Raw genomic sequence first — 12,938 nt, forward strand, 5'->3', positions numbered from 1 at the left:
TTAAATAGGATTGTTTCTAATTAAAAAAAAAGTTATATGTGGGAAAAAATATTGATGATGTTACTGTATTTTTATATTGGATGTTTACGATTTTTTAATTATAAATATTAATTTCTATACATATAAAAACATTTATAAATATAATTATTAAAATAATTTTAATTTTAAGATCTATATGAACATATTAATTTTGGACCTTTCACCACACCGCAGCCCACAGAAAAGAGTGCACCCAGCGGCCAAAATTCCAATGCAATCATTTCAGGATAACCATTCAATTTTGAACTCATCAAAGCCGAATCATGGCCCAATCGACGGTACTACTAAAATAAAAATACGAATTGAATCAATATTAGTAAAAATCATAATAATTCGACGCTCACCTTACAAAAATAATTACTCCCTCTGGTCTTAAGTATCAAATATCATATCTATTTTATAGTATAAATTATATTACAAAATAAATCTTATATTTAAATTAGAGGAGTACTAAATAAAAAGAAATGGTGTAAAATTGGTGAAAATTTTGAGTAGTTATTTATTTTAGGAAAGGGATAGGAATAGAAATAAGAGGAGAACAGAAATATGCTGCCAACAAAAGATTAGTTTTAGTTGCTAAAAAGTTAGTTCATCACCTGCAAAAGATCCCAAGTTCGAAATGGGAAAAACTTATTAGTAAGTGACCGATAGGTCACCAGTGAGACCTTATCAACAAGAATAAGAATATACTCCTCCAATCTTTGATACAAGATTCATTTAACTAATTTGATTAGATTAAAAAAGTTAGGTAAGTTAGTTTATTATAAAAAAATATGACATGTTTTTCCTAAAATATCATAATCATCTTTCTTAGTACCCCTCCCCCTCTTCTACTTAATTATGATCGAGGGAGTATCCATAAGAGTAATTTAGAGAAAATTGATAAATATTATAAATGAATCATATATCTAGAACTAAAACTAACTCAATAATTAAGTCTTATATTAAGGACTGAATGAGTATGTTAAGAAAATACTCCTCCGGTCCTTATTATAAGACCCAATTTGACTTTTTATTTGGTCCTAATTATAAGACCCAATCCATTTTGTCTCTTATACTTATGCATTTTTTTTCAAGATAATCCTTCTAATAATGATAGTTTTAGCCAATATACTTAATTAGCAAGGATATTTTAGGAATGACAACACTTATTTATTATAAACAACCAATTTAACTTACTTCCTTAATCTCCTCAAATAAGTCAATTGGGTCTTATAATTAGGACCGGAGGAGTACTATTTTCAATTGTTAATATAATAACTAGTAGGTTAATTTGAGTAATTACTATTACTAAAAGAACCTACTTAAAAAATAAATAAATATAAAAAATACAATGAATTAGAAAGTTTTATCTTAAACAGTGGTTGCTGCTGAGATAAGTGGTTCATGCCGCCCGTGAGGACGCTTGGATGAATCATTGATTAATTTCTGCCTTACACTTTTTGGACTTCCGTACACAGGTGCTTAACTGTTGAAGCTCTCCCTCTGCTTCGGGCTTATGGTATTCCTCGTTGCCGTCTCCGCCTCCGGCTAGAGATCTCCACCGTTACCCTGCAGTTTCTCTTCCTCTACGAACAGTGATTTCATTCATTGAATCCTCATCCTAATCAGCGAACCATCGCTTGAGCTCTCGCTTGTTCAGCTGCTACACTATCACCACCGGCGATTCTCTGCATTAAGAACTCTTTGGAATAATCGGAATCGCGGCGCTAACGGAGAAGGTTAGATACTTCACACTCAGATCTCTAATAGAGTTGATTTTGTGTCCGAATGAACTCTTTCGCCGGCGTCTTTTCTTGCTTTGATCAGTGCTATTTTGTTGTAGTTCTATTCATGCGAAATTATTTAGTTCGAATTCCTTGCTACATGTTTTTATCTTTAGTTCCCTGAATATATTTCGATATTGACATTTCGCAACAAATTTGTTAAAAATAATTTTAAAAGCAAAAGTTGTGCTGACTTTATTTAACTTGAATAATTTAATGATTATGTTTTCACAAAACCGGGTCCTCGCTTAAAATATTTTTTTTAAAAAACTATTTTTCTTGATGTTTAACTCATCATTTATATTTAATTCATATAGAATTCAAAATAAGTGATGTGGTTATAATTAACATAGTCAGTCTTTTTTGAAATATTGCTGAGGATTAAAAGTCATACATCAACATTAATTTGTTTTATGTTTGGAATCAAAATCTTGAAAAGGCCTAGGCTCTGAAGATACGCCTTGGGTTAACTAGACTTGAGAATTTGTTTTTACACGAATCACGTAATAAGGGCACCAAATTATTTAATGAAATTTATATAATTCACACAAAAGGTAGTGTTCTAACTATGGCCACGGGTTGGAGATGGTGCTATGTCATCCTAGTCATTCTACTGCTTGCTCCGTTCGTGGCTTCTTCACGTTCAGTTATCAGGAATTTACCTGGCTTTTCTGGTGACCTCCCATTCAAACTTGAAACTGGGTGAGCTTTTTTCCCCCCTCATCTTTTGTGAAATGAATATTTACTCCTTTTCATTTATTCATTTATGAATTCTTTAAAAGAAAATGATATTCTTTATTCCCCTCCTGAATTATGGCAAACCTCCCAAATTATCTTTTTTTTTTTTTTAATTCTAGATATTTTCTCCCCTTCAGATTAAGCCTATACTTGTAACTGTATGTTATGCATCCGCACCTTTGAATATTGGAAAATGGAAAGCTTCAATGAAAAGAATAATATGACAATATTTTTCCCCAAATAAGCTGCATTGAAAACAATGAAAATAATTCAAGCTTGGGGAGAAACATAGGATCTTTTTTTTTAAAAAAAAAAAAATAACATGAATGGAATGAGACTGTTTCATACACTAATTTATTTTGTTTGTGTTGTTTTTCTCTTGGCTGTTAACTTTTAGTATTGGAACAAACAAGAATTTCACAAATAGGATATAATTGTGAGTATGTTCGTGTTAACTGTATTGTGCAGATACATAGGAGTGGGAGAAGAAGAGGAAGTGCAATTATTTTACTTATTTGTGGAGTCTCAAAGAAATCCCTCGAAAGATCCAATCTTACTTTGGTTTGTTGGAGGCCCTGGTTGCTCTGCGCTTTCTGCATTTCTTTTTGAAAATGGTACGCATTTTAATTTTTAATTTCAAAAGTATACCCCTAAATTACGAGTCCAAATGTAATGCCCTTCTTGATGCATTAATTCAACTTTATCCCTTAATCTGACTGGGTTGTCTTGTTTACCCTTGTGGCTAATGAGTCATATATATGTTGATCCACATGAAATAGGGACATACATTTTGTGGGATTCGGACCTTTTGCGCTTCAAAAGTGAAAATACAAGAAGATAATCGTTGAATGGAAAATAGAAAACAGAGTTAATTTTTCATAAATTCAAGTAGTTATTAGATTAAACATCATCAGCTGTGATTTACTCTGCACATTGATTGGGATTTTTTTTTGCCATTCTGCAAGACGTCAAGTATAATTTTACTCTGAATACTGAATTTCAAGTTTGGAGAAATAAGCAATATGCAAACTTGAACAAATTTCTCTCTTACATTGGGCTTTACAAGGTCCAAATTGCATTTTCCCTTGAAATTGCCTGATATGTGGTGTTCCTGCATCTCGTGTGCTCGTCCAAGTAATTCCATGTCTTCATTAATTGCCTTAAGGGTCGCAAAAGAGGAAACCTAGACAAATATTTGGACAATTATTACTCTTTCCCCTTCCATACTGTAATCAGAATCTCACTTTTTAGTTAACAACTTGCAGGACCAGTAACAGTTGACCGCAGTTCCAGTGGGGTTCTTCCAACACTTGTATTAAACCCCTACGCTTGGACGCAGGTCCTGATGTTTCTAAATTTAACTTGCCATATTTGTGTTGTCTTGCGGATCAATTTTATAATTCATTCCCATCAATGCCATTTTTTTTCCTTTCCCTGTTTATTTTGTTTCTCTTCATGCTACAATCATGACATTATGTTGCTATTTTATGATTCTAAGACAAATTATATCAGGGCAAACTGTAATCTCTCAACTTTTTCAGCAATTTTTCTCAGATTGGAAAGACTCTTTCTGTTAGGAGGTATATTAGAGCCATTCTTCTGCTACTGATACATCAAAATTAGTAATATTTAATTGAAACTTTTTCTGGATTGAAACAATGGAAAACAATCTTTGACACGGGCGCTAATGCCATCATTGGTTAAGTGGTTAGTAGTTACTTTGTTGGTTCTATTTCTTACTGATATGATCTTTGAAACAGCAACTACTACTTATCTCGCTTTTTCATTTAGTAGAGCTACTTCTCTTTTGAGATATTGTATTATGCACATGCATTTGATAGATAAGCATAACTGACCACATATGGATTTATATTACCAGGTACTCAATGTCATGTACATAGATTTACCGGTTGGCACAGGATTTTCTTATTCGAAAACACAAGAAGGCTACCATAGCAGTGATATGCTGTGGATTGAGAATACATATGATTTTCTACAGAAGGTAAAAAATATTAGATTTGAAATCATTTACAATTTCACAAACACTTGACTGGCACCGAAAGTTTCCATTTGGCATAGAATTGTTGCCAGACTTTCTAACCTCTATCACAATTGGATTTGCTCATTAACCAGGTTCTTGTATCTAATTTTCAAATCAGAAAGTACATAAATGACGTATATACATGTATATGATGCACTTTATCTTCTGATGATTTGCAATTAACGCAGTGGTTTATTAATCATCCTGAGTTTGGCTCAAATCCATTTTACATTGGTGGTGGATCGTATTCAACTATGCCAACTGTTCCTCTTGTTAAAAAAATATATGAAGGTTAGGCAGTGTATATTTTAACTTGTATCTGTAGTTGGTCAGCTATAGCCATTCTTTTTTCCATTTTTAAGTTTCTTCTCTGCTTTGTTTGAGTTGCAGGTTACAGAGAAGGAAGCAATCCGCTCATAAATATCAAAGTAAAATAACGCACACAAGTGTAGAGTTACCCTCCCCCCAACCCCGGTAAAAAAACTCTCTGGTTCCTTGTGAGGCATCATATTCCAGACTAGTGCCTTATAAAGTTACTATATTCTCTTGTAAGACAGCTCTAAAATCATTGATGATACAAGAGGTGAATACGATGTCTCATAGGTACTAGGGGGGAATTTTCTGCTTTTTGGGCACCATTAATATAGAGTACTTTCCTTTGGCATATTGCATATGAAAATAAGTTCCACTGATTCTCAGTTGGCCCCAGGGTTTTGTGCTTGCCAGCCCAGCAACTGATGCGTTTCTTGACTTCAACTCACAAGTTGTTTATGCACACCAGATGAGTCTTATATCGGATGAGCTCTATGAGGTTATTTTAGTTATTTTATTCTATTCATGCATTCATTCAAATCTGATAAAATTTTGTTTGCCATAATTGTGATAGTAATTAATCATAGCTCTCTTCACGGACTTATATGACTGATTAGGATGAGCATGTTTTTCACATTTATGTCTAAAGTGAACTATTTTAGAGAGAGAGCTCTATGATTCCTAGAGGTCGAGTTGTTTCACCTTTAGATGCATAACATAATTCTATCCTTTTAGTTTATTAGCTTATAATTATAGCTCGACTAATGAATTATTGAATTGGAATAATGAAAATCATGAGATACATCTAACACTGGAAAACTCAATGTCGAGTGATCAGTCTCATGGAATTACTTGTCTAAAATTTGATATTTTTTCTGCAGTCAATGAAGGCAAGTTGTAATGGTGATTATCTCAACATAAATCCAAACAACACAAAGTGTGTCTCAGATTATGAGGAATACTCTCGTGTTCGTATAAATCTCCTTCACACTTGTCTCAGTTCTTTCTAATCAACCATCATTAGAAGTATTAGATAGATATGAAAAACTAAGTGTATAAGCTATTCATTTGCAGCTGATTCGCTACATATACCTAAATCAAATTTTGGAACCTGTTTGCATTACGACTCCCAATGACAATGAAAGAATTCTCTTGGAAGATCCATCAGAAGGGATCCTCCAGTCGTTGCAGAACCTTTCAGCATTCTGGTGTCGTGTAAGTAAACTTCAGAATGCTGTATACGTACGCTTGCACAGGCACAGACACATTCCTTTTAATTTGGAGTTTACTTGTAGGGATATGACCACATGCTTGTTAACCAATGGGCAAATAATGAGGATGTTAGGAAGGCTCTTCAGATTAGAGAGGTAAGAATTTACTTTGTTTATTGATTATATCTTTAAACTAATTCAAGAGTTAACTAAGAAATTTTTTTATTATTATGCCTTTGAAGGGAACTAAAGGGGAGTTCTTGAGATGCAACATGAGTTTATCATACAAAACTCATCTACAAAGTGTTGTTGATTATCATCGCATGCTCACTAAGACAAACCTTCAATGTCTTGTATACACGTAAACTTCATCATCCTTACTTTTTTCTTGCGTAAATGGAGTAATTTTAAGAGTTAGTTTGGTTCGTGTTATAGATTTCATTTGCTGAAGCAGGAATTAATTAGACTGACCAAGATAAGCTTTTAAATTAAGATTGGCTGGAGCCTGTTGCTAGTAGTGCTGGAGCAAGGACCTTTGGCCAGAGGGGGCAAGATATTATTTAAATATTAAATAATTATTTTTAATTATTTATATAAGGTTATATATCTTATAACTCTTAAGCTTGATAGTAATTTTTTAAAATTTATTTTTATTCATTGTTATCAGAAATTTGATTTATATTGTTAAAGTGAAGACTATTACTCCTCTTCCTCTAAGCTCTAAAATGATAATTTCAACTTAATTTCTTGCATTCTCAATTAAAAAATTTAAAATATACAATTTATTTAATCTAAATCATATTTTAACATACATATAAATTTAAGATCATATTTAAACAAAAATAATATAAGAACTGTTTCTCAAGATTTTACACATGTAAGGACACATTAAGTTAGTTGCTTTAGTCCAACTCAGCTACTAACATCTAACCAATCTAGTTAGAAACTCACTATACTTTAGAAAATATTCTGATCTAACTATTGTTTAGTACATCTATCACTTTCTTCAGTCAACTTCGCTTATGTCTGAACTCCTTATCATAGTTCTGATCTTGACCTGGCAATACCACATATTGGTACACAAGCTTGGATAAAGTCACTGAACTTGAAAATAGCTGATCCTTGGCGTGCATGGTTTGTTGATGGTCAAGTTGCCGGGTAATTGATCAATGGCCATTATTATTATCCTAACCTTTGTGATATTTGTATATATTATATTGTCCCATATATCATCCTTCCATTACTGAATGCAGATACACACAAATCTACAAGAACCATGAGTACTTCTTGACATATGTTGCCGTGAAAGTAAGTAAAATCTTCACCACACAGTTTCATTTAGTTAATTTCTTTTCTTTATTGGTTCTCAAATCTATTCAAATAGGCAAATTCAAATTGACTTCTAACCCTCCTCTTTCTGTCTTTCTTACATTAGGGTGCGGGTCATGTAGCCCAATCATTTAAACCTAAAGAAGCTTTCCAAATGATAGACAGGTGGTTCTCATATGCTCTTATTTAAGGAAGACTCACTCGGGTTCTTGTCGGGTCATAGGCCCGAAATGTCGCTTCAAGTTAAGCGAATCCCAAGGTTGGTTGCTGCTCAAACGCCCAAATATAAATCTTAGTTTGGTTTGGCCCATGTACATCCGGCAACCAATTTTTATATTTAGATCGGAGGGACGTTGTTTTTATTATTGGTTGATCCAACTAATTTCTTTTGATTTGGAGACCCTTCAAGAAGGGTTCGAAATTTCTGTTCCAAAGCTTCTATTGTGGCAAAACATTTACAGCATATGCAAAATAAATAAAAGCTGGGATCTGCAATATTGCAAAATCTTAAGTATTCGTCTCTAATCCTTAACATATGATCTAATTAGCTGATTTGAGTGGATTAAGAATGTTAGTTAAGTTTAGTTAAATTCTCTCGCTCCCTCTCTTAGTGATTATTGTTGGGAGATATCAATAAGATAAATTTGATAAAAGAAATTGATAAATATGTGAAATAAGTTTTACATATACGACTAATATCAATTCTTCATTAAATTTTAGATTGAGGATCGGAGGAGTAATTTTTTCTACTGTCTTCAGCTTTCTTCATAAGATATGACGTTTTATTTACGGGGCAGCTTTGATGCCACAACATGACTATCATTGGCCTATTGTAAATTTTCTCGACTCCTTTAACCATACTTTGAGGAAGAAAAAAATTAAGACGAATAAATGTGCATAAGAGGGAAGTAAATTTATCAGTTGGCATTGACCAGACTAAGATGTCTTGACGACTAAGCTCTAACACGAATAGAAATTTTTCGAATGAGGCTTTTTTTAAATAATTATTATACAATGACAAGCTCAAAGCTTGAGAGAGTTCGGGAGGCAGTTAGTTACCAGTTAAAAGTAAAATAGCTACCCCTTTTCGAATGTTTCAAATTTTGAATGAGGCTTTGATAATCATTTTCAGACCATCTCGTAGGAGATATAGATGACCTAAAAAACTTCACCAGGAAGCTGTCTGTATTAAAACCTGTTAAGTCCCATAATTATTGTTCCCTGTCATCATTTACTAATTTTTAATCTCTCTAATATTTTGCGTATTATAAAAAGGCACCGTCCATGAAAGTGGGTTGGGGGGGTTGGAATGAATTGGTAGATAGAAGCCATTTGGGTTGAATGCTTGGTAGCAAATGAAGGAATGGAGGAGCACCTAACACATAATGGACTTGGCACCATACATTAAAAAACCGTTATCAATAGAAATTGAGTCTAATAGAAGAAGTTAGTTTTTCATAATGTGGATAGCGTTTCGAATATGATTACTTCTAATAAAAAGATACATATACCAACTGTTATGACTTCTTTACCCATAATAGTTTGGAAAGATTACATTTCAATCCCAACTTGAAAAGTAGCCTAAGCTTTAGGCTTGTGTAATTCAGGGTAGTTCGTAATTTTCCAGCTTAACTAGATGGATGGGAACATTAACTTTCTATCTTGTTGAGATTGGAGGGGAGGAGAGGGGAGATGGATGGATTACGATCTGTATGCTCTCTTGATATTTAAAAAAATTATAAAAATTTAAATAAATTGGATATTAGTAATGATTCCTCTAAAAAGAAGTGGATGGTTCAATTCAAATGAATGGAAAAAATTGGCCAATCACCCTTTGCTCCTATGGCTTAGAAATTTAATCTAATAAACTTCAATTAAGTGATGAAAAATTAATGAAATCGGTTAAAGACTGGAAAGATTTATATCTTTTGACTGACAATTATTGACTGACAATTGTTGACTGACAATGCATAAATTAATATGCTTATTCATTTGTTTTCGAGTTCCACTTAAATGTGCAAAACCCACTAGTCTAACTCAAATATAAGAATTCGGTAGCATGTGAATAATGATTTAGAATTCAAATTCCCGTTATAATATATATATATATATATATATATATCGAGTCCTTAATACGAGAATTAGTTGACTAATTTGAGTAGATTAAGAAAATTAGCTAAGTTGATTATTTGTAATAAATAAATATTGCCTTCTCTAAAATACTCTTGCTAATTATATGTATTAGCTACAACTACTATTTAATGAAATATTTAACACGTGTAAATATTACAATGACTATTTTAACAAAAATAGATAAGTATAAAAGATAAAATAGATTAGAATTTTATATTTAGGATCAAATTAAATATGAAATTAACTTTTATATTAAAAATTAGAAGAGGAGGGAGTGTGTGTATAACAAAACAAAAAAGGTTAATAGATCCTTTCTGGCACATGAGAGGATCGACGGCGCACTGGCTCTCGAGTTTGATCAATTCAGAGAGTTACGAAAAGGCAATGTAATATGCGTGGTTCGGCTTAGAAAAACACTTATTTGAACCTCTTGCGCAATCGCAAACGGTCTTAATGTTCAAAATCAAATAGAGTTTTTAAGAATATTAAAAACTAATTTAAGAATATTAAAAAAATTATTATTTTTGGGTAAACTCTTATTATCCCCAAGTTACTTTGGATGAGACTAATATCTGTCAAACAGGAACCGTTAAGGTTAAGATCCTCCTGGATAAATGCACTTCTGATATTCAAATTTGTATTCTCTTCCTTACAGGGATGAGATCACTTACCATCTCAACTAAGAGTTTGTTAGTGAATATTAAAAAAATTAGATAAGTTAGTTATTTGTAATAAATAGATATTATCTTTCCTAAAATATCATTATTAATCGTGCATATCGAAACGATATTTTGAAAGAAAACCTTAATAAATACATCATCATATTAGGATTACTTAAAGACAAAATGCATAAATATTAAAGACAAAATAGATTAAGTTTTATATTTAAGATTAAATTAAATATGTTGATGTATCAAAAAAAAAAAATTGTTGATGTGAGGAAGAAGACATAAACAGTGGCTTGGCCCATCTGTTAGTACAAGTTCCATTGCCTCTCTATAATCACTCGGTAATTTAACAATTGATTGAATCTATACACTAAAATATAACATGAAAAGGCTCAATTCATGACTTTGATATGATCGTTTGCAGTTTCAATTCTAACGAGAGGGTCGTAGAATTGAAACTACATACTGAAATCTGGTGCTAATGTTTCTCATAAGAAACCTATTTCTTTTGCTCATCGTATTAACTTCATCTTCCACTGTCAATACCATTAACAACAAACACAGAACCCCAAACATTCACAACATATACAATTTCTCAATCATGAAAGGAAATGGGGCAAACCCGTTTTTATTATGAGATAAACTCAAAAATATGATGCAAAGTTCATTTATAACTTGGCTAATCTTAGAACAAAATAAAATAAAATAAAATAAAATTCAGACAAGGGCCCTACATTTCTTCTCTTGTAGGCCTTATTTCCATGGTGCGTCCAGTTCTTCTCATCCTTCTTATGGACGATGAATTTGTCCAATAAAAGCGAAAGTTTTAGTGTCCCAAAAAGACAGCTGATCAGGATCTCATTATTTTGACTCATCTGCTAGATTCTTCAATGAAAGCTAAATGTTTCCCGGAAAGAAGCTTAATTAGGGGATTCTCTACAACATCACCAGGTTGACTCTTATTGCGCCGAACAGTGGTCTTCTCAGAACTGGTGACAACCACCACTTCCTCCTTGCGAGTGGAGAGTTCGTTTGCAAACAACAGCATGCATCTGTACTTTTCAAGAGCCTTATCAGCTTTCTTCAGAAGAATGTTTGAATCTGTCTCTAACTGCCAGCAATGAAAAATAATAAATCTTAGATGAAAAGGTTGTAACATCAAAAGGTATTAGTATCAAAAAGTCTCATTTCCTTTTCAATGCTTTAGGGTTGCGAGAAAACAGGAGATCCTTGGAAAACAATATAGTTTGAATCTGAACGTATTCCAATTGTTATTCATGATGAAGATTCAAAAATTGAATGCAAATTTTTATCGAACCCCATATCAGGCAACCTAGGCACATTGTTTTTGAAAAACAATATCATTGACGAGCTCGCACGAAAAATAACATAACATCATATGGAAAGGCATCCAAAACTGAACTCAGCTTCAAACTCTGAGCCAAACTCCAGACCTTTTTTAAAACTAGCGAATGGTGATTATAAATTAATCATGCATTTAACATAACAGTATAGGGCAATGAAAAGATTCCACAAGTGTAAAATAGCCAAACAGGAGGGGACAGAGTTCTGTACCTTGAAAGATATGCAGAAGGCAGATGGAGCCCATTCTTCCCTTAGCACCGACAACATTTTTGGCACTTGAACGAGTTTGACGTCCAAAAGGTAAGATCCTGACTGAATTTTGTGCTCCACCTAGAGGAATAATACAAGTTGACATCACCAATAGCAAGTAAATCTAGGACATGTATCTGGCCAACCAAAAAAATCTGATATAAGTAGAAGTTGCGAATTTCTAGCTTTACGGTCCACCTTTTAAAGTAATAACCAGCCATACTAATCTGATGAAGTTTTTCCCCAGGTATCCCCGTCTTGAGGTCTATAGTTTATAGAATTTGTTATCCATTATGTTCAAAATCTCTTACCAAGACCAAAATTTCATCTTTGATGCACATAGCAGTTCCAAAATCTTATAGAATTATAAATTTCTTCAACTATAAGAAATTATGTCATTTGCAACAATATTAAAGTATAAACTCTGCATTGGAAACAATCTAGTGACTAACATATATCTACGCTACTGAATAACAGGATCCAGAAATAAAGAACAAGACTACTATATTGAAGAAGAACTAATTTTCAAATTATTACCATGTCCTTCCAAGGAACATAATAATCAGATACTGCAGCTGAAAGATAGAACATTGCACGTGGCCCGAGACGCCTCATTGACATTGCAGTCATTTGCAACATCTGCACTAACAAAAAAATTACACGGCTATTTTGCACGAACGAAAAAACAACTGATTTAGCACTTTGGTTAAAAATTATCACAAGTAAAGAACTGGCTAAATCTTAAAAATATAGTATACTCATCTGGTTCTATTTACAAGGTAAAGAAAGAAGGTTTTTGTTAATCCTATTTATAAGTCACTTCATTAAATATTTAGCATGAATACATTTTGTCCTTCATTTTTTATAGTATAGATAGTTTTTTTTCAAAAGATGTATATAATAAATGAGGGGTAAAATTAGAAATTTGTTATATTTTAATGAAAAATTAATGTAGTTTAAAGTTTTTTTAGTTTATATGAAATATTAAAAGTGCCTTATAAATAAAATCTGAGGAGTATATGACTAAATTATGGACGTGAAAGACTAAAAAAAAAAAAAAAAAACGACCAATAAGTCCACCTCCAAA

At 32.5% G+C, this 12,938-nt stretch overlaps 2 protein-coding genes across 3 annotated transcripts; one reads left to right on the forward strand and one right to left on the reverse strand.

The window, feature by feature from the left end:
* The first annotated feature begins 1,447 nt into the window (after positions 1 to 1,447).
* On the forward strand, positions 1,448 to 7,947 carry LOC114754098 (serine carboxypeptidase-like 1). 2 transcript variants are annotated; one of them, XM_028942851.1, is made up of 15 exons: positions 1,448 to 1,760; positions 2,360 to 2,507; positions 3,012 to 3,157; positions 3,809 to 3,882; positions 4,423 to 4,545; positions 4,773 to 4,875; positions 4,975 to 5,012; positions 5,294 to 5,395; positions 5,778 to 5,864; positions 5,971 to 6,111; positions 6,192 to 6,263; positions 6,350 to 6,468; positions 7,152 to 7,265; positions 7,361 to 7,415; positions 7,543 to 7,947. In XM_028942851.1, exons 2-15 carry the CDS (start codon positions 2,374 to 2,376, stop codon positions 7,624 to 7,626), a joined length of 1,392 nt encoding a protein of 463 aa, XP_028798684.1. In that variant the 5' UTR covers positions 1,448 to 1,760; positions 2,360 to 2,373; the 3' UTR covers positions 7,627 to 7,947. The 2 variants fall into 2 exon arrangements, with proteins under 2 accessions (XP_028798684.1, XP_028798680.1); XM_028942847.1 differs by having other exon boundaries at positions 2,364 to 2,507.
* A 3,090-nt stretch (positions 7,948 to 11,037) lies between these two features.
* LOC114754117 (phosphopantothenate--cysteine ligase 2-like) lies at positions 11,038 to 12,592 on the reverse strand (the record flags this gene model as incomplete). The annotated part of the gene is made up of 3 exons (XM_028942861.1): positions 11,038 to 11,348; positions 11,813 to 11,932; positions 12,389 to 12,592. Coding segments are annotated over 3 exons (564 nt in total), but the record flags the coding sequence as incomplete, so codon positions are not given.
* Between the last annotated feature and the right edge of the window lie 346 nt (positions 12,593 to 12,938).

Source organism: Neltuma alba, unplaced genomic scaffold (genome assembly GCF_004799145.2).
Source record: "Neltuma alba isolate B1F8T4 unplaced genomic scaffold, ASM479914v2 tig00001215_pilon, whole genome shotgun sequence".
In the NCBI taxonomy this organism is placed as follows: Eukaryota; Viridiplantae; Streptophyta; class Magnoliopsida; order Fabales; family Fabaceae; genus Neltuma; species Neltuma alba.